Raw genomic sequence first — 22,396 nt, forward strand, 5'->3', positions numbered from 1 at the left:
ACCAAGAACATTCACAGTATAGTTGGCACTGATCACAGTCCCTCTCTCGGTCTCAGCAGCACAGGTGTAACTTCCTTCATCACTCCTTGTCACCGTAACAAAAGCCAGGTTGTTGTGCTGTAGTTGGTGAGAAGGCCCCAGCGTGAACTCCTTCCCATTCTTAAACCATACGGCCGCCGGTGCACGACTACCAGACACGATACACTCCAACGTGAGCGGCTGTGACTGCTGCAGCGACACAGTGATGGGGGCGGTGGGGTAAGCTATCCACACGGGTGAGGAGGGGTCTGAATCTATCCAAAAAAATAAAATAAGGCATGTTAGTAAAAATAACAGAAAACGCAGGTGAGATACTTAAATTAAACGTTATCTGACTTACATCTGACTGAGATTTTGGTACCATGAGGCTGCATGACGGTTTCTCCTGTAACAGGGTTGTATGCACCACATTTATACATGCCTTGGTGCTGGGCTGATACAGAGATAATCTGGAGGTTCCCAGATGGAAGAACTAAATAGTCATCTGAAAAGAGAAGGATACAGAAGTTTCAGTGGTAGCACAGAAGCTTATAAAGATAGTGTGTCCAATAGGGGTGAGCTATATGAATGAAATGTGATATTGATATATATTGTGAAGTAGTGTATTTTCTGGAAAATCAAATAAATGTCAAATCAAGGAACTCCATCACACCTTTATGTTGCCATAAAGAAGTCCTGCTTATTGATTTGCAACATTTCCTACAATACGCTAATACCATGAGATGTGAACGATATTAATAGTAAAGTAAAATCTTCAAATTTCTATTGCCTTACAGCGTACCTCGTCATATCTAGTGAAAGGAATTATTTGAAAAAACATAAGAAGAAACTTTTATATTTATACTCTGGGTTCAAACATACCTGTTGACACTTCTATCCGTTCCCCTCGTACCCTTAGCCTCGGCAGGGCTGGAGGGACACTGTGCGGTAGAGGACACTCTATACGAACAGTGCTGCCTTCCTGCACTGATAATGACCGCCGTCGGCCATCTTCATATTCTGATATTTCTGCAAGGGACAAAAGAAAAAGAAGAGTCTTTTTTAGTTAAACTCACTCTCTGTGCAGCATATTGGACTTTCAGCGCGGTCGAGAACAAAGACGAATAGTGCTACTTGGGTCAAGATGTTTGTGTTGGATCACTGGGTTTGTTTATTGTTGCAGTGAGTGATTCTATTCATGTCTGATACAGTTCCAGATCAGGGTCAACCGCTTAGTGTACTGTCCAACGGCAAGCAGCATCCCAGCAGGAACATAACACACTACACAGGAAAGCCCAAGGCTCATTAAGGATACCGGTTGAGAGGCATCTGGAAGGGTGCCCGAGTAAAAACTCCTACTGCTTCCTTCCCTCCGCCACTCAGCAGCAGGCAGCTGAAGACAGGCATTCTTTCTAAGTGTTGCATACTCACAAAATGGCCTTCCTTTTCTCAAAGCAACTTCCTTTCTTTCTTTACCGCCCAGCTTTGAAGTGAGTAGAAGTATGCACAAAAGGGTAATTCTCTGCATCCGTACCTGCTATGGCCACACGCGCGAAGCGGCTGGCGATAGCCGGCCCGTGGTCTAAGCGTGCTACACACTGATAGACGCCGGCATGGCTGGGCTTAAGGGAGGAGATGGCGAGGGAACCTCCATTCAGCTCCACACCGGGCAGGGTGTCGGGGTCCAGGGGAAGGCCTCTGAAGCGCCAGGAAACCACCGCTGATGGAGGGCTTACTGAGCAGTGCAGACGAGCGACAGAGCCATGACTCTGAACCAAGGAGGCCGGCTCAGAGCGGAAAGAGGGATATTGAGCTGATAAGGAAACAAAAGGGGAGAAAAAAAACTGGTTTAGATTGTTGAATGTGGACAAACAAGTATTTTCTGGCCAATGGTCGATTTACCCAAATTACATAAGAACATATATTCTCATTTACCTCTACTGCTTTAAAGACATGCATAGATTTCTGTTTCCACCATAGTTCAAGGAGCTGAACCGAATCTTTTTTTGTGGTGGTCAAAGAAATCTGATGTCTCAAATCCTGGACAACTGAAACTAACACTGTGTGCTATGTGATAAGTGAGAAATACTGTATGGTTTTCTTGTATTTTGGGTGAACCGACCCTTTAAATGCGCAACATCTCGGAGAGGCTTTTGTTGTGTTGTTTTTGCTGTAAAAATGAAAAAGATCTATTATCAGTGAAACCATGTGGCTAATGCTGACATCATTTTCTTTTCTCTTAATTAAGCTTGAATGTCAGGAGGCAACAACCTTTGCTTTGCTGCCATTATGGCTATCATTGTAATCTGTTTCTTTAGCTTTCTGCCAAAGAACAGACCTACCCAACACCAGATGTTTAGTTTAGAACTGCAAAATAAGCCTTGAGCATGAAAAAAAAAAATCACAAATTATGGCTTTAAAGCTGTGATACTTTACTTTTGGTATTCTAGAGGCAGAAGAACTCCACATAAAGTCCTATCATATGGCATATTATCACCTTAAAGTGATATAGTAGTTATGTCAAATATGGTAGCGAACAGTTTCCTGTTATACATCCAAGCAGACTAGGAACAACATTCATTTGGAGTCATGCATTTGTCTACATGATGAATCATGGGTCCAATATTCACCCTGCTGTTAACTCACTGGGTCTCACCTCACTATTTATCTGTTATTTGGTGCTGGGTAGGCAGTATACAGTGGTTAAATATGGTTAAATGGTTAAATAGGGCACAATTTGCAGGCCATAAAACCAAAACAAAGAGCTGAAAGATGCTTAAAAGCTGCTCGCTAATTCCAACCAGCGCAGATATCATACAGCGACTACTAGGAGGTTCTTCTAGGAAAAGGGATCTCACCACTCCCATCCGTGTAAAGCTGAGAGTAGGACAGCAACTTACATGAGCAGCTGATAAGCAGGGACTGGCTGAGACACAGCACAGTGGACAGGAGGACCCTTAGGCCACTGTCCATGGTGCACTTTGACCCCTGCCAGCAGCCGTGTTGCCCAGCACGCACGCCCTCGACTGTTCAGCAAACCTGCAACACACAGAAGAGAAGGAGGAACACGTCAAACCAGAGCTCTGCGGGGAAACATGACAGCATGACGGCAAAGGATGAGAAAGACAAAAATGATCAGGAAAACAAGCTGGCGGAGGATTTCAAAGGTGGATCTCAGTGGGAAAAATCTATTAGGTTCCAAATGAATCCTGTACGACAATCCTCCTAATCTTCACGACACATCCCCTTTACACACTCCTTGATCTCCATCTCACACCCTCTCCTCTGACCCCTCTTCTCACCCACCTCGGTGTCTCCACGGAGGCTGGAATGTCCAGCCTCTCTGCCACCCTGCCCCTCTCTCCCACTGGGCTGCTGAGATCTCCCGCTAATGGAGTGGCTGTGGAGAGACTGTCGCCTCACTCTTAATATCACTCTCTTGTCACACTGTGTTGCTTCCTCATAGGTTCACTGTAGCCTGAAGTGCAGGCCCAGACACACAGAGGGAGACAAGAGAAGAGCCAAAGGGAGAGATAGAAAAGAAGTGGAGGGCACGTAATTAGGAGCATTCCTCTATCCTTTTCAACCCGACCCCCTCCAACTGCGGCACCTCCTCCTCCTTTTTCTAAGAGTAATCCGGGCAGGCTTTGATCCCAGGTTCCTGGTTGGTAACCAGGGTTTGAGCCTGAGGCCGAAGGGACAATGGCCGTCCAGCTGTGATATTCACACTGGCGCTTCAGTGGCTCGCAGATGTTAGCGGAAGGGCCGACCGGGACTGAAGGGTGGGTCAAATTAAAAGGATGATGTCTGGGTGGGATCGGTGAAGCTGAACAGGTTTCTTACACTCGTTCTCTAACCTAAACATTGTTTCATCTGCTCGACAATCAAGCGGGTCAGTTTGTTTAGCCTCCTCTAAAGGTTGCAGTACAGCTGCTGGGTCCCAGTAGATTAGTTGGAGTAGAGCTATGGCCATCACAATTTCAAAGAATGCAAGTTGTTTCTGTCAGTACAACAGTCTAAAACCCAAAGATATTCGAATTTAAATTATATAAAAAAACAGAGAAAAGCAGCAAAGACTTTTTGCTTAACAAATGACTTTACCTGTTAATATGTTTTCAAAATTATCATTGATTTATTTTCTGTTGACTGACAAATTGAGTTGCAGTTCCAGCAGTAGTTTGGAGAGATGCTAGAAGGACGTTTGCTCCTTTATGGTCTTTCCACTGAGACACAGATGCTTTATTCATATACTCATTCTCACTCTGTTCATCTCGCTCTCTCTCTCTCTCTCTCTCTCTCTCTCTCTCTGATGGCATCCTGAGAGGAGGAGGAGGAGGAGGAGGAGGAGGAGGAGAGAAGAGGCAGGAAATAATAAACTCTCCCAGCTCCTGGCTCACGCCCCCTTCTCACCCAGAGGTCAAAGGTCAGAGAAGAGCAGAGAGAGGGTGAACCAGCGGGTGTCTGGTGGCCCTGGACCAGCCCCAGAGGTCACCTCCAGCTCTCTCAGTTTCACACACGTACACACACACAATCACACACACACACACACACACATTTCACTGCTTATACACACACATTACCAAACATTCCACACAAAACAGGTGTAAAAGTGCTTAAAAGAATAAAAACAGGTAAAAACAATAAATCTCTGTCAGTAGTAACAAATTTCAGCATGATTCTGGCTGAACTGCTACTGTGAACAATCTGTGATCTGACTTTAGGATTTAACATACTAAACATACTAACATACTACATTGTGTACGGTACGTGGTGTACGCGCTGTACTACAGGCTCTGGTTTGAGTGTGTGCAAGCTCATTCAGGCGGATCAAACCCACATCTTGCAGGCTAGCGTTTCTCCATCCCACGAGTTGCAACAGGCCCCGCACACTGCCCCCATGTCATCAGTGGAAACTATCTTTCTCTCTCTGCCGGAATAATGATATATAATTACAATAATAACAACACAGCTATAAAAATGCACAGCTAGGCACGGGTATATTGGCACACAGTATGAGAAACCGGAGCTGATACTGTAACTCCCTCTCTATCTACCTCACTCTCTCTTATTTTAACCCGTTACTTCCTCCCAGTGTGCGTAGCAGATGGGCATTAAAGCAGCGACTGGGTGCCCTTGTGTAAACACACACACAGCTGCCTATCTGGCCCATTGATCTGGCGCAACGAGGAAACACAGGGGCATCATTCCTCCATCTTATCTGTTTGGCTTTCCTCTGACATCCGCCACCATGAAGCCGCCTCAGTGGAGACAGACACTGTGAGGATATCTTGTATCCCTCATCACAGAGAATCGTACTGATGCTGGCAGCACTGGCTGCATGGAAAGGTAAGCCCTGCTTCCTCCTGAGTAGACACCCAGACAAAAGCTGGAGTGGCCCTTTGACAAAGGGGAAGTCCCTGTAAAATGAAGTCTGATCAGCCTGAGAGCCGTCTCCTCTGGTCCAACGCTGATCTGCAGCCAGCCAGCCCACTCTCTCACTGCTCTGCTCTCTTTATCCAAAACTCCAGACCATACTACTTAACGGAAAAAATTCCTGCTCCAGATTTCCTCCTCCTGGCCCAAATCTGATCTTGTGTTACTCTGTTTTTACACTTACGTTGTAGATGCAGGGCCGTTTTCAAGACAGGTCAACCAGCTATAAATTGAAGAGACATCTTGCATACAGACTCTGGGCCGTTGAAAGCTGATATACAGACACAGGGACAGTTTATGAAAATAAATGGGGCTAGTGTCAGTGAGTTCAAGTGGAAAAGTTCCTCTCTTTTTCGGGTGGGGGGTTTGACCATGTATGTTTGGGACATTTTTGACTGACACCTGGCTTAAGTGTGTGAAAGCGAGGAAAAACAGCAGTCTTCCTAGGCATCCCTCACTTACTCTGTAACCTTTATCTTCCGTGCTCCCTTCCAAAGGAATTCATAGTAGAGATATACTATAGAGAGGCAGCACCTTTATTTATCCACCTTGAGAGTAATACAAAACTCAGACACAGGAATAGCACCATCTTTTCCCTCACAGGACAAGAGGGATTCCTGGTGATGACACAGGAGAAAATAAACAGCCTGACAGGCTGCCCTCAGGGAAAGGAAAGGGGTTCAGGTTCTGGGGGGGGTTAGCACCTGCACTCCTTTTTGGAGTCCTTGGCAGGAACTACTTAAAGCCCCATCTGCCCCCATGTGGGGCTGGCCCATATCCCTGTCATATTGGGTAAACAGGGACAAAAGCAACGCGGTGGAGCATCAAAGACCTGGAGGGCAGAGGAAGAACAGGTCACAACTGGTGCTGCTGACTGAGGCAGGGGCCTGGCCTCTCCGCTTCACAAGACTGCACAGCTGAATGAAAGCCAACGGCAAACATCATGAAGCAGCTCCACTGCTGATCCGATAACAGGGGCCGATCCTGACTGCTCTGGCAATCAATACTGGATTGGTGCAAATCCAGAAATTCTGAAAGGTTTATCTTGTTCAAAAAAAAAATAGGATAATTGAAACAAATACCTGGGATTGAAGTTCAGAGTTAGAGATAAAGATATTAAGGATAAGGGAGCAGTGGGGTGTAAGAGAAAGAGCAAGTCCTTTCTGGTATGATGGTCTAATCTGACCTGCACATTGAAGCTGATTCACATGCTATACCCCAAACCTGTCTGCACTCGCCCCACATCTCACTGACAGAAGATCTGCAGCGCACACATTCCTCAGCTCCACAGAGAAAGAGAGAGAGAGACAGACTCACAGAGAAAGACAGAGACACACACACACACACACAAGAGATGGGAGATAAATTCAAAACAAAAAGACGAGAGGCAATGGGGGAATAGCATTTAACTAGCAAGGACTGTCTGTATGTATGTATGTATGTATGTATGTATGTATGTATGTATGTTTGTCCTTTGCATATCTCAAGAACCATTCGTCCAATCTACTTCACACTTGGCAGCTGTATTGCTAGGGACCCAAGGAAATGCAGTGTCAAATTTGGTGCAATTTAGACACGCAATACATTCAATATTAATAAACTTTAATAAACAAGCAAACAACGAGCCGCTCAGCTCTGCAGCAGGGGGGGGCGGGGCTTCAAGGCTCTGCGACTGCATGTCATGAGCACAGCCGGAGATCAGAGCTGTACAGCGAGTCAGAGAAAAGTAAAGTAAGTATAGTACATGGTGTGCTTGGACAGGCGACATGTCTAATATTAATAAACTGTGAATAAACAAGCGAACAGTGAGCCACTCAACTCTGTGTCTGGGCGCGGAGTATGCTGTCCAGGAGTAAAAACAGCAGGGTGTTGAAGGTGTGACCGTCCTCCACTGCTGGAGTGGAGCATTTCTCTGAATCTAGAAATGAATCTGGATTTGTGCAAGTGGATATTCTTACACAGGATCAAATTTGATGATTTGGAAATTGCATAGGGCCTAACTGGAAATGCAATGATCTGAATAATAGTCAAATAACGAAAAAACTACTGAAAATATTGAGTGCCAGTGATCATTAAACCCTCAAGCCCCTGTATGAGTTGTTTTCACCAAAAAAAAAAAAAATCAGATTTTAGGTACTCCATAATAATAAAACCATAAGCATAAGCACAGCTGGCGATCAGAGCTGTACAGCGAGTCAGAGAAAAGTTTTTTCACATGGCATGCTCTAAAAAGAGAAAAGTAGACAGCGAAAACACAGCTTTTAATCAAGAATGGACAGACTCTTAGGCTACTTCCCACGGGCAGTTCAAAACCAGAATGTCTCATATAAGCACAAATCTTTTGAGCAAATATACCCACTCAAGTGATCCTGACTGAAGCCACAGAAAATAAACGATCCAAGAACCCAATATGATTGATCCACTTTATTTTAGGATGCACATTTTTTCAAAAGCTCTCTGTTATGTATTTTAAATGCAGCCCTCATTATACTTGAAATAAGAAAAGATTCACTACTACAGTACTTAACATCTGTGTATAATACAATGTAAGTTTCTTTCATGTTGTTGGTGTATAAACTCATTCAAACCTCACATCAATAGTATTAATTTTTCATTGTATTGCAGCTCGTTCCGAACGGGCACGTTTTGAATGGGCACTGCACCAGTATGAGAGAAAATAGAAAGAAAAGCTCTCTGGGAGAGGAGTAAAAGGAGAAGGGGGTATAAAGAGGTGAAACATTCACTGGGAGGTGAAAAGTTGCCAAGTCTCGACTCATTTCTCCTCCCTCTTTTTTTGGCTCAGAGATAGAGACATACAGATAATGGCTGAGCTCGTTTCCATGTCTGCCAAAACTGACTGATGATTCAGCCTAACTACATTCAGCTCGGGCGCAGGAACTTGGGAAGAGCCTCCTGAGAGAAGAGACTCTAGGGGACCATTATGGGCTTCTTCTATTGGTCTGGGTGAGCCCACTGAGGCAGCCTGGGGCCACAGAGGAAACTAATGAGTGGAAACACTGGGCCTCTGGTACAGCCTAACTCTGTCTGATTAAAGACTGAGACGTTATTAAAAGTGGGACAGACTTAGAGAAGGAGAATGAGCTAAAAAAAAACAGATAGAAAGAAGGAGAGAGGGAATAGAAAAGAAAGACTTGATTTGGAATCGACTAAGGGAATTAGGAGGGTCCTTTTTGTTTTACAATGACAAGTGAGGAGCAAATCACATTCGAGTGGTTTAGTCGATCCATAATACAAAATAAACGCCCTCGTCTGAACCTGACGTCCTGCAGAGAGGTAACGCAAGTCTCCTTAATAAATCATTTACGTGTCTGTGAGTGTGCAGAAGATGAATGAGATACGTCTTGAAGGACAGTCTGCTTTTCAGACACTGTGTGTGTGCGTGTGTGTCTGCGGGAGGACACGGCATCAGCAGTCCGGGAGGCGCAGGGTGACAGCGGGGCCAAGCGGGTCCCAGAGCCTGGTGACGCCGCAGCCCTGACGACACCGCCGTGGTGTGGGATCAGACGAGAGGAGGAATGAAAGGAGAGGCCCCGGGGGATCAGACAGTCACATCCCACAAAGCCCTGTTTACCAAGGACACACATTCCCCCTCCCAGCACCACCACCTCCCCCCCCCCCCTCCCAACGCCTCCGTTCACCAAAGCCCGACCCTCCCAAAGTGCCAGGGCCGGGACCTGGGAGACAGCGTTAATTCCACCCCGAGGCTTGTTGGCCGAGGACACAAACAGAGAGCGGAGAGGGGAGAGAAAGGGAGGGAGGTAGAAAGATTGAGACTGAGGGGAGAGAGAGAGTGGGAACTGAATGGTACAGTATGTAAGACCCATCTTAATTGGAGATTGTTCTGCAATGTCTTGTTTTTCCTGGGAATCTGTGAGGGGGGGGACGGGAGGGTGGGGAGGTACGGTTGTTTCCCAAGGTCCTGAACAGCGGGATTAACCACAGGGGCGAAACTCAATAGCGGCCTCGGACACTGGAAACAGATCCCCGGGTATCACCACCATACAAGGCCACCTCGAGACCTTTTGCAAAGCGCATGTAACTAACAACCCTTCCCCATTGTTGGAGCACTCTGGGCCCTTCCGGCTGATTTCACAGGCCTTTCAGCCCACAGGGGAACGTCTGCTCAGACGAAAAAGGTAATTCTGATCGAAAGGAGGAATGCACAAGAGGGCCTTCTTGCCCGCAGGGCCAGGGTGTGTTATAACACTGATCTCCAACATGTGCCAAGAGTCTGATTCATCACGCCAGGTGAGAGGGGAGCTGGGATTGTGTAGCCGTGGCACCGGGGCAGAAGAGGCCACAGATTCACATTCCTCAATATCAGCCTTGATTAGAGAGATGATGGGAAAACACGTTGATGCAGGGGAGGAAAAACGATCGAGTTTGCCAAAATGTCTTGAAAACGTCTACCTTCTCCAGGGGAGTCAAGACACTATCTGTGTTTCTAAATGCTGTTGTGTGGGCTGTGAACTACGGGTATGCAATGATCTGATCCAGCCACCCCCACTCCTCTCCCTTCAGTGCAGTCTCCCATCGCTCCCCAACTCTCCTGGATTCCATCACTCCTTGTGTCTCTACGGCAACAAGCGGCGAAGAAGCAGACAACAGTTTCTGTTCAGTCTCCTCCTGATAGGTCCCTGGCTGCCGACCAAAAGTACTTTCAAACTAAAACATATATTAAATAATGTAATTTCAAACATGTGCAGCAAAAACAAAATGACAGAGTGTCCAGATAGACGCTGACAAGAAACTCTGGAGGAGAAAGAAAAACTCAATCGGGTTGCGTTGAGGGTGTTTGCCTTTGCTTTGTTTGTCATTTGAGAGGCGTGAGAAAGAAAGTACACAGATTATTTTCATTTCTCAGAATGATGAATTGACTCTGCAAATATAATGGAGCGACGGCTGTATTCACAGGGGGGAGGATTTACGGGACAGAAAGCCTCGTCTGCAAAAAAACTGAACTCCACCGCCAGCCAGCGGAACAAAAACAAACATGTGTAAAAAGGTTATTAGTCTTCTTCACCAATTCCACAAATCTCTTGCAAAAACCCAAACAAACAAACCAGCTCCCTTGTACGTACAACTTTGAGGACCCAAAGCTAAATATCCAGTGTGTAAATGCTTTATTTAGTTTGTCTAAATGTTTATCCGTCTCGCCTTGTAACACTCCACGCTTGTTGTGCGGCAATCGAGAGATCACAAAACAAACTTGGTGGTGATACATCAACACACACATCATCTGAGTTTCCACTTCTGGCTCTTGGTCAAATAGTAAAAAACCCCTTCGACACGTTTAGGGTCCGGGCCGCTCAGTGCTGCAGTGTTGGAGGTGAGAAGAGCTTTTGGCAGGTGACGTAGCGCCTGCGATGCCGCCAAGAGAAACACGACCTCATGACAACAGCAAAACATAGCAATAATACAGAACCAGTGGCATATGCTAACTCAGTGTGTTCTTTGTGAAGGTTTGTGTGTGTGTTTGCTACTGTGTGAGAGCACCGCGAAGGGATGACAGTGATTTATTTTGCTTGATTAAAGTCAGTAAAACCAGAGATGAGTTTCCATTCATCACGAGGGCAGAAACACACTCCACAGCATGCGCAGTTATCCGCTCCGACTCCAAACATTCACAGAACAATCCAGGAAAGGCTGGACCGAACCATATGTTTTATCCTTCAGACTTAAATTCCTCCTCTCACTTTGAGTATCTTTTATAAATAAGAGGTTCCATTGCTCCCTGAGGGGCCACATCTTGGAGAAGGGATGGCCCAAAATGGCACCCATAACCACAGGCCCGGAGGCAGGCAGGCAGCAGCAGTACCCACACTGCCTCACACTCTGATCTGGGAGAAAAACAGCCCTTCAAACAAGTAGCCTGTTTGTCAGCCAGAGGGGAGTGCCAGCCACTAGTTTTGCCTTAATATAGTCTTGCTGATCCTCGCGCTGGCTTTTCAACAGCGCACACATTCTGGTTCGCAGAAAAAAAACCCCATGTCAGATGTGACTTATTGGTTCAGCATTTGAAATAGAAAGCTGTGGTTGCTCGCAGTTTCAAAAAGAAAAAGACACTAACTCTTGGGGCCCACGCTGAGGCGACAGACTAAGTCAGGCATATTTAGTAGGGTCAGTTTCAGGAAGGGAAAAAGAAATGAATCTTGCAAACAGGAAGAGCGCTGAGGATGCAAAAAAAAAAAAAAAAAAAAAAATCCCCTCGCATGTTCTGAAATACTTTTGTTTTGCTGCGAGAGCTGTCAGCAAGGGATCGGTTCAGAAGTTCACTCCCCTGAAATCTTCCCTAGGGCTCAGAAATCAATAAGGGAACTACATGAGACACAGGCCGCGGAACAATGGGTCTCATCATGTATTTGCTTGACAATAATGAGAAAAATAGTTGTTTTTGGCGAGAGGCGAGTATTGTGTAAAAAATGCCACGTCAAACCCTCCTGGAGAACTTTTTGTTCTCTCTCATGCATGTGGTGTTCTGCGTCATGTTAAAAAGGCTCGTACGGTATATTATAGCTACGTGAGCCAAAAAGCATTCCCTCGGATGATTATGAGCACGTAATAAAGAGTATTTACAGAAAGTAACAAACTTAAATTGTAAGGCTAAAAAAAGGCTCAAACAGACGTCAGAAGTATTTTGCAGTCTGTCATGGTCCTTTGGTCTTTTCATCAAGCCTACCGGTTATAGTACATATCAAGATTTGATCTGAGCTTACATCATTTTTTCCTTCAGTAAAAAATCATGGTCTCTATCAAAAAGTCTGTCCTATATCACACAAACCACTCTTGACCATCTGCTGTCAAGGTATTTTCATTATCTGCGAGCGCCTGGACAGTGTATTTTTCCTCAAAGCACCATGTGTGTGGTATTAGTTTACATTCCCTTATCATATTCAGAACAGACATATATATTTAGTTGAAACCTGTACTTCCATTACATTAACAGAAAACAAACCATCTTCAGAGAAGAAGCAGACCTCCGAGCACCCCTGTCTGTCTCCAGCCTGTACCGCTTGGTCCCGCTGAATTTCGGTGGCTGGCTGGAACATCTGTTTCTGCTGCTCTGAAAACTGTTTGTTTGTCTTAACAATTACGCCCTGATGTTTCTCATTTCATTTTTCAAATCTCTCGAAAGTCATTATCCAGTTTCAGGTCCTTCCAGGTTCTGAATTTTTTAGAAACTCGATACGACCGTCTGTTGAAAGCTGGTGTATACATCCAGCTACAGTCGGCTCACCTTTGACATTTCGGAGGAGCCTTACCAGTGGAAGCATGCGGCCTATCTGTAACGTCCTGGAGTAACATGCTTGCATAGTACGGCCAGTCGGGGCTGGGCTGTTTGGATCATCTGTCAGAGTCGGGGGGGACATAGAAGAAATAGGGAGGGGGGGTCCCACTGAGAGACATATGTGTTGTGTAGTTATAATGACAGTGAGAGCGCCGAGCAGATAAGAAGTGCTACTAATGACAGCTCTGTATAAACACCAGTGACACCTTCTGCTACTGCGTTTACCTTCATGGCTACTTCAACACGGTGTCGATTCCACTCACAGCGTGTCCCTAGAATAAATTTAAGGAGGGAAACGGAGGGTCTTTTTTTTTTTGTTAGCGCCGCAGCTGTAGGGTGCACTCACCAACCCAGCAGTCACGAGAACTCAAACTCTCTCTCTCTCTCTCTGACCTGCCCATCTTTCCCATCGACCCCGTGCTCATGGCTGCTGGGTGTTGTCAATCAGCACCCCCCTGGCTCCTTGAACATGGGGGCTCTTTGGCATACTGCCCAAAACTCCCCTCTGTCCATCTAATGGGCCCTGAGCTGTGGGTCTGTCCTTGACGAATGGGAGCTGAAGCTCACAGGGTAAAGGCCAGCATTAGAAAATGGGAAAAAAAAAAAACGCCGCAGTATGACTCAATCCCTGAGCAATGAGAGTAAAAGGAGGGTTATGTGTCAAGAGTTCAAAACAAGCCAGGTTTTAGTTTGGGAATACTTGCTTGAGAGGGTCAAACATCAACCACACAACAGTCAACTAAATTCTACTTTATTATTCTAAGAAGATGAAGTGGATTAGCTATCAGAGATTTGGAAAAATGAGTAAGATTTAATTCCAGCGGGTCAAAATATTGTGATAATGATGACAAATAAAGTGGCTGGTCAAAAGTCTGCTTTCTCTCCTCTTTTATGACTCTCAGAACATTTCCACTCCACTAAAGGTTGATCCTTTAGAGCAATAATATTACAGATCTCAGCGCGAAACCAAATAAACAACCAAACCACATTGTGATTTAGGTTTTTAAACTCATTTCCAGTCACTTCGGGGCCACAGTAGTCTGACTCATCGGATGTAGACTGTGGGTGTAAGGCTTTTTTTTTTGTTTTGTCCATAACCCAATATTATTCAGTCTTAAAAATATAAAAACAGAGAAAAGCAGCTCACATTTGAGGAGCTGAAACTAGCAAATATTTGGCAGTTTTTCCTTTATAAATGACGTTATTGCTTATTAAATGTTTCTCTCAATCCACTAATCGACTTATCATATCAGTCCTAACTAAAAATCTGCTTCTTTTTCATGCCGACAAAGATTTTCACTCTTCACTCTTCACCAACTTCCTGGATTTCACCTTAAGTGAATCATCATCGTTACTATGGAAACCCACACATTACCTCAACTGCTGAGAACGGTCTAATTGCAGTCTTGCAGACACAGACGACACACCCACTTCACTACACGACACCCCCCCACCCCCGCCCCCCCCCCTGCGATGTTCTTACCCTAACCCTAACCATCTCACTCCTCGTGCCTAAACCTAAACCGAGTAGGCGTGTCGGAGAGTGAGGTAGGTGTGTCGTGTAGAGCACTGAGAGTCCACAGATAGACCTACTTCCAACTGCTACGATTCGACATCCATTTGTCATTGTTGGAGTGTAAGTGCTTGTGTGATTATAATACTGCATCAGAGCCATTATGAGTGCAGGGGCTGGTATCATTACACATGCTTACATTCAAATTGCCCACTTAACATAGCTCTCCTACAGCAACATGTGTTTATCATTAGCGAGCACTCTAATGGCTCAAACATTATTCGAGCACACTTAATGACATCGTTGTGCTTTGTTCGAGTCTGTCTGATAAGAGTCGGGCCACTAATGGTTTATTAATTTCCCTACGAGTCACAAAAACACACTGTGAAAACAAAAGAATGACTCTGAGTCTCTGTCGCTGTCAGATTCAATCACATTCCCGATACGTAGTTAGCGAGGGGAAAATCCCACACATTAACAACGTGGTCTGTTCTACTAAAAATACTTAATGCATCCGTTCAGCTTGAAATACAACATCTATTGGTAATGGAGCTTGGACTTCTGGATCTGTTTTGGTGTTCAAAAGAGATTTTTTTTTATAAAAATGTTCTATGAAAAAAAAAAAAAGCATACTGTAGACAATCTGATGCAAGAAAAGAGTTCAACGGCGAGGCATCTTTCTGCAATCTAAACCATAACTGTAAGCATCTTATCTGGATGTCAGTCCTACTGAATCAAAGAAGAAGAACTTGTGTCTAACTCGATATTTTTTGCACCAACCAGTGCTGGAGAGGCAAAGAGACCAGTTTCTCCACAGACCTCAGAGCCAGAATGCATTGCAGCCAACAGCACACACACACACACACACACACAGGGCGAGGGGTGAAAGTTATTCTAGGAATTGTGGGAAATCACTGAGTGAATTAAGTTAAAATGAGGCAGGTTGAAGGAAAGCGGCCACAAAAAACAAATTACAACACCTTAGTACAAAAAAAAAAAAAACTCCTGGAACAGACTCGGTATCAAAAACTTTTGTCCTTTAAAGTGAGCAGCGTCAGCACAAAGAGCAAATCTCTCTCTCTCGCCCCTGTCAAAAGCTCACCCAATATCGGGGAGCGGTGAAAGGATTTGAAAGCCATCGGAAGTGTCTTCTTGTCCCCCACTGACGCAACAATGCACGAGCGACTGTTTGAACTTGAAAAGTGTTTTATCTGGGAGCAGCCATGTGTGTCCCACTGACTGGATGTCATGCATTTGAGAGGGATTCAAGACTTTGTTCTCAATAACTTTTAAGTGTTCAGTTTTCTGAGAGTTACCCCTATGTAACAAAAATCCCTGTGAAGCGCTGATGATAGGGGTGAAGAGCAGACAGAGGAAATTACTTTGAGAGAGAGAAAAAAAAAACTTGTTTCTGGAGCCACATCGTTACTGTCACTTTTACTCTGTCTTTCTTTTTTATTTCTTTTCAGATACACACAAGCAAAAACCTCATCTTGGATTATAACTGAGAGAATATTTATGATTCTCAATATTTATGTCGCATCTTACATTTATATATGAATGGATGGTGTGTTATTTATTTGTGCAACAAATGACACAACTGACTTCACTTATTTGTATTGGAATGAAGAAAATTCTAATTTAACAATGTGGACTTATCTTAAAATGACAAAAAGTCTGTGTATGGTTCAAAAATGATGCTATCCCCCAAAGTGCCTGAAGTGCAGCAGAGCAGATCACAACACTGCATGACTTGAGTAAAATCAGCCCTTGCAGACACTCGCAAACTCAGTCCTGAGCTTTAACTGAGCAAATTTTTTGAATAATCTAACTTTTTTGTTGTTGTTGTTGTTGTTGTTGTTGCTTTCAAAATATTTCCCACATGGAAAAGATTGGAAAAGATTGGAGGAAGAGGAAGACACTGTAGAAATGAATGAAACACAGTCAGTAAGAACAAAGCAGAGGCTGTTTGATGATCTTGATCAGACTACACTCACACATCTGCACTTTCTCTTTCGAAAGATTCCCCCTTAACCTCTAGTAGTCTTATCATTTGTGTAACTTGACTAAAAAATTTCATGTCATGTCGAAAAATCAGATAAAAGCACATTCCTCAACGGTAAACAGTGGCAACTTCCATTTGAGCAGGCATGTACAGTTTCTTTTATGCACAGTGATTCGTGCACTTGCCAAATCAAAGCAGTGCTAACACGGATTTACCAAACCAACATTTATGACACCCTCAGGGGGACAATACTGCTTCTCTGTCTTCGGAGAGAGAAAAAAATACAACTTCAAATATTAGTCTAAACCTCCGTGTTTCTGCACAGTGGTAAATGTGGCAGAGCACTGGATCCTGAAGTGGATCCATAATAAAAGTACAACTTTAGAACAAAGTAATGTTTCACATATCCCCCGGTCCATTTTCAACTTTTATGACCATGACACCAATGTGTCAACTGAGGGACATATATTTGCTATTTCTAAAAATGTTCTTTCATCTTCCAAAGTAGAAATACAGCCCCCAGGCCATCTGTTTTCAACTGGGATGTGCAGTGAAGCGTTGCCTTCCAGAGCTGCCAAAGCTGTTTACCAAACAAATATTTAGGCATTTTCTTGTGTGTCATTCACCTCAGAGACAACCGAGCTGAGCTGTGTCAGAATGCATAAAGATAACAGCTGAATAATAGCCTAATGCTATTCTGAATGCTTTTAGGTGTATTATAGCAAAAAATACACAGCATGGTTTCACACAAAAACGCTGAAGATTTACTTAATCTGTCTGCGGATTATAATTTCAAAAAGATGGAGCTTGAAGCCAAACTATAATACAACATTTTCTGACACTTTAAACAAACTAATCTAGAAAAAATTGGTGTAGGTGTTGTCATTGTATGGAGCAGTTGTAACAAATGAAAGTGAGGACATAGAGTTACAGTATGCAGCCTAGTATTCAAGTTATTGTAGATATAGCCTGTAATGTGTACACTTAATTCATAGATACACACATAATATTAATCTCCGGACACGGGCGCCCCCCGTTTACCAGTCTGCCACACAGACGGCGCATGTATACTGGTCGCTGGTCTCCACTTTTCACCACAATACAAAGTTTAGAAGTCACTATTATGTTTCAGAAACCGATTTAACCAGCACTGAGGATATCCCTGCTTCTTTGAACGTCACTTTTTCCATGCAGAGAAGCCCAAGCTTGCCTGCCTTCCCCCCCCAACCTCTCTCCAAGCCAGTCAACCAACCAGCCAGCCAGCCAGCCAGGCAGCCAGCCGGGCCGGGACTCCCCTCTGCCTCCCCTCCGTCCGTCCTTACCTCTCTTGCAGGAGGGCAAAAGCTGCGAGCTGTCGGTTGAATTAGCAGCAAAACGCATTCTTCTGGTGGCAAATCCGTACGGGGCCCTCCATTACACCCGGGCTCAAAGTGCGAGACGACGGGAGGAACATGAAAACAGCCGGACGTGAAGAGTGAGAGGGGTGAAAGAGAGTTTTCAGACCCGCGGAGCAGCGCAGTCTTCGGGGCCAAGGTGCGACAACTCCCCCCTGGTCTAAACTCGAGCTGAGGTGGTCGGAGAGTTTTCTTTTGGGAAGTCCGTGTTTCTGAATTAAAGCGTTACGTCCCGGTGTTGTGCTCTGTCTCTCTCTTTCTCATTCACACACACACACTTTCTCTCTGTCTGTCTGTCTGTCTAACTCCGCTATTGTATACTTCTTCTCCCTCAGGTCTCGGTCTCCGTCTCTGCCGCTGCCTCCTCTACATACGCATCTTTGAAGCCAGTGTCGAGTTGCTCAGCAAATCATGGCAGCGGTGAGGCTGGTCGTCAAACCAGGAATGTCCCAGCCCCACAGTTCAATACGGCTCCTACAGAGGGGGGGGGGGGGCAAGAGAGAGAGAGAGAGAGAGAGGGGTGGGGGGTGTTGCCCGTATAGACTGCATTAAGAAGTTTTACAATCCAAAGAGAAAAAAAACTTCCGTCTTCCTCTTCTGCGCACACCTGTGTGACTTATTGTGATCAGGACCTGAACACTGTCGGCCCCTGGTTCAATGCTTATTCGATGATGTAGGAATATATTAAATCATAGTAACGCATGAATGCATCTTGAAACTAAAAGTTGTTTTTGTTTGTTTTATTGTAGTTTTTTTTTCTATTTATGACTCAACAAAGAATAATGAATGCAAGGGATAACATGTTAACACTTTTTTCCAACATGGTCACACCTTAAAAAAATACGTAAAATTAATAATAAATTAATTTTAAACCCAGTCAGTGCAAACTAATATAAAAATGGCATCCAGTCACTTTAGATGTCTTATGCACTCGTGTGTGAAACGGCTCAACACTTTGACACTTTGGACAAACAAATCTAGAAAAAAATCAAATTTTCAATAATCAAAGTGTTATCATTGAGCAAATGTAGACTGTAAAGAAATATTTCACCTTTAGAGCTACCATTTACTGATGGTTGTTATTTTCAGCAGCCATGTGATGGGATGAAATAACAAGGTTTTATTTGTGATCTACTATTAAGGTAGTGAGGCTTTTAATCATGAGAAAACTAACCGCAGATGTGAATAAAACAAATTTCTAATCTTTACATCTGATATCAGTTTGACACGAGCACAAAGTATTAATGTCATGAAAATCTGTGTCAGCGTACAAAGGGGGAGGATGAAAAATTGTTCATTATAAACTACAAGCCTGAATGTAAGTGCTTACACGGTTTTACTTATTGTTTTAATTAACAAGAACAGAATAAAACAGTCAAGTATCGACACACTCAGTTAATACTGTTAATATTTAAAGCTTCATTAGCTGAGAGTAAATATACCTCTGCTTCAGACTAATAGTTGAATCAATGTAACTGTACAAACATCCTAAATTGCAACATTGCCTCAAAGCCATAAAAGCGGTTCTCTTTTTTCATAGAGACTACACCGTGCTTTGTAGATTAAACCAGCTTTCACGGGGCCCGTTGAATTGAATCAAGTGTAATGGGGTTATTTGTGCTTTTATCTCTTGTTCTCTTGTTGTTATAATTATACAAATCTATCTGGTTACAGTTTATTTTTGACCGGGAGGACCTCCAAACTCCAGAATGTATATGTGTTGAAGTTCAGAGCCCCTCCTCCTTCATTTCTTCTTCTGTGGGCCCTACTATAAATTCCTTTTGCCCCTTCCCCTCTCCCCTTTTTGTACAATTCCCCTGTGGGAGAGGTGGGTGTCATTTCTTTTTGGCCCATTCATTATTCTAATCCATCCCATTATTTCTCATATTTTTTTGTTTGTATTTTTGTTTCCAGTTATAATGTCTGTCTTCACCTGTCAATATATTGATTTAAGTGAACTGGCACTTAAAAATAGTTGTTTTAAGAGTGAGTGCTGCTAGCTTAAAGTTGCTGCCAACTAAGTTAACTCCCATTTTGTATATTTATTTTATAGGAGCTGGAGTGGGCAGTAGAATTAACATAGAGGTTCTGTTTCCCTATTTGTTTGTCAGAATAAACAGAGGTCAGCCATATAAAGATCTTGGTGTCACGGTGTCTTTCCTATCACACCAACACAACACAAAAGCCCACTGGTTACATGAGGTTATGTGGGAGGGGGATGTTTGAACAGCTAATAGCTACGGGTCATTTCTGGCATCCGACCTGTTGGTTGGATGGGATGAATGTTGGTTGGCTCTGGCCGTTTCCTCATCGCTAGGTGAGACGCCTTCACAGAAAGGCGGAGGGAGAGGGAGCTGTGAGCGTGAAACACTCATCTGTTGTGTGTATGAGCATGAGTAAACAGCGTAATCATCTTTGAGGTAGTAATTATGCGCTCCAGCGTTGGCTGGGCAGTGGCGGCGGGCCCACCCTGTCTCAGACAGCAGGTGCAGCTCACCATCTGACAGCTGACTCCTATGGAAGGTGTGATCCAATCCTCCTGAGGCGAGGTCGACCCAGTGAGGGCCTTCAGGCGGTCAGGGCCAAAGCCAACAAACCAGCAAACCTCTGACACAGGAGGAGAGGGAAAACAACATGGAGGAGGTGGTGGAGATGGGCCCGATGAAGGACGGATGCTTCAACTGTTTTCACTCACAGAAAATGGACAGTCCTGATATTTTTCTTTTTTAACTTTTGTCTAACTGTGCCAGCTGTCTGTCAATGTGAAGTATGGTTTTCTTTCTTCTTTGTTTTCTCTCTACATACTGTCAAGTCACTTTTCAGCACTGCTTTCCAATAAGGCATACTGTACACAGGCTTTATAAGTTGTAACAAAGAGTTTTAGTTATATAATGAATCCATTATTATGACTTTATAGAGTAGTAATAAGCCATTGGGTTGCCAGGTTGTAAAAAATTATATTTATATAGCACCAAATCACAACAAATGTTATCTCATAACACTTTTCACACAGAGCAGGTCTAGACTGTGCTCTTTAATTTACAGACTCAACATTCCCCCATGAGCAAGCACTTGGCAATGCCAGCAAGGAAAAACTCCCTTTTAACGGGAAGACATTTCAAACAGAACCTGGGCGGCCATCTGCCTTGACCGGTTGGGTTGAGAGAGAGAGAGGGAGGGGTAGAGAGGAGAGAGAGACACAGAGATGCACAGCAACAACAATAATAACAGTAACAACTATAATAATAATAGAAATATGACTAATAATGATAATAGGAGGCGTGAGTGTCAAATAGGACCATGGCAGCAGGCGGTCTGCAACCACGATCCATAGAAACCTGTGAGATGAGAAAGCACAAAAACTATGGGGAAGAAGCCAAGTTAGTAACATGTATTAATAGGACATGAACGTATACAGATGGAGAGGCAGAGGAGGAGAGAGGAGCTCAGTGCATCATGGGAAGTCCCCCGGCAGACTAGGCCAATAGCAGAATAACTAGGGGCTGGTCCAAGGCAAGCCTGAGCCAGCCCTAACTATAAGCTTTATCAAAAAGGAAAGTTTTAAGCCTACTCATAAACGTCAAGAGGATTTTTGCCTCCCAGACCCAAAATGGAAGATGGTACCAAAGGAGAGGAGCCTGATAGCTGAAGGCTCTGCCTCCCATTCTACTTTTGGAGACTCTGGGAACCACCAGTAAGCCTGCATTCTGGGAGTGCAGAGTTCTAGTGGGGTAATAGGGTATTATGAGCTCTTTAAGATATGATGGTGCCTGACCATTAAGGGCTTTGTAGGTGAGGAGAAGGATTTTAAATTCTATTGTGGATTTTACAGGAAGCCAGTGCAGAGAAGCTAATATGGGAGAAATATGATCTCTTTTCCTAGTTCTTGTCAGTACACGTGCAGCTGCATTCTGGATCAGGTGGAGAGTCTTTAGAGACTTGTTGGGGCAGCCTGATAATAAAGATTGCAATAATCCAGCATGGAAGTAACAAATGCATGGAGTAGTTTTGAGTTCTGCATGTTTTTGAGACAGGACGTGCCTGATTTTGCAATGTTACGAAGGTGAAAAAAGGCAGTCCTTGAAAGTTGAAATTTGTTTTTTGCGGGAGTTGAAGGACATATCCTGATCAAAGATAACAGATTCCTTACAGTGGTGCTGGAGGTCAGGGCAATGCCATCTAGAGTAGCTATAACATTAGATAATGTGTTTCTAAGGTGTTTAGGGCCAAGCACAATGACTTCAGTTTTGTCTGAGTTTAGTAGCAGAAAATTGCAGGTCATCCAGGTCTTTATGTCCTTAAGACATGCTTGAAGTTTAGTTACCTGATTGGTTTCATCGGGCTTCATTGATAAAAAATAATTTGGTATCATCTGCATAGCAATGAAAATTTATGGAGCGTTTCCCAATGATATTACCTAAAGGAAGCATATATAAGGTGAATAGTATTGATCCAAGCACAGAACCTTGTGGAACTCCAAGTCTAACTTTAGTGTGCATGAAGGATTTATTTTTAACATGTACAAATTGAATTCGTTATGATAAATAGGACTTAAACCAGCTTAATGCTGTTCCTTTAATTCCAATTAAATGTTCCAGTCTCTGTGTTAGGATGTGATGGTCAGTGTTGTCAAATGCAGCACTAAGATCTAACAGGACAAGTACAGAGAGAAGTCCTTTGATGCAATTAGGAGGTTCGTTGTAACTTTCATCACTGCTGTCTCT

The 22,396-nt window shown here is 43.9% G+C and overlaps 1 protein-coding gene across 1 annotated transcript in view; it reads right to left on the bottom strand.

Annotated features, from left to right (window-relative positions):
- cdon (cell adhesion associated, oncogene regulated) overlaps nucleotides 1-18,014 on the bottom strand; it is a 33,987-nt gene extending 15,973 nt beyond the window's left edge. Inside the window, exons 1-6 of the mRNA XM_042414216.1 lie at nucleotides 17,601-18,014; nucleotides 2,919-3,057; nucleotides 1,553-1,831; nucleotides 901-1,047; nucleotides 380-523; nucleotides 3-293 (exon numbers count right to left, since the gene is read on the bottom strand). Coding sequence (XP_042270150.1) covers nucleotides 3-293; nucleotides 380-523; nucleotides 901-1,047; nucleotides 1,553-1,831; nucleotides 2,919-2,991 — 934 coding nt within the window. The 5' untranslated portion in view covers nucleotides 2,992-3,057; nucleotides 17,601-18,014. The remainder of the gene's footprint in view (nucleotides 1-2; nucleotides 294-379; nucleotides 524-900; nucleotides 1,048-1,552; nucleotides 1,832-2,918; nucleotides 3,058-17,600) is intronic.
- Nucleotides 18,015-22,396: the final 4,382 nt, after the last annotated feature.

Source organism: Thunnus maccoyii, chromosome 6, assembly GCF_910596095.1.
Source record: "Thunnus maccoyii chromosome 6, fThuMac1.1, whole genome shotgun sequence".
In the NCBI taxonomy this organism is placed as follows: Eukaryota; Metazoa; Chordata; class Actinopteri; order Scombriformes; family Scombridae; genus Thunnus; species Thunnus maccoyii.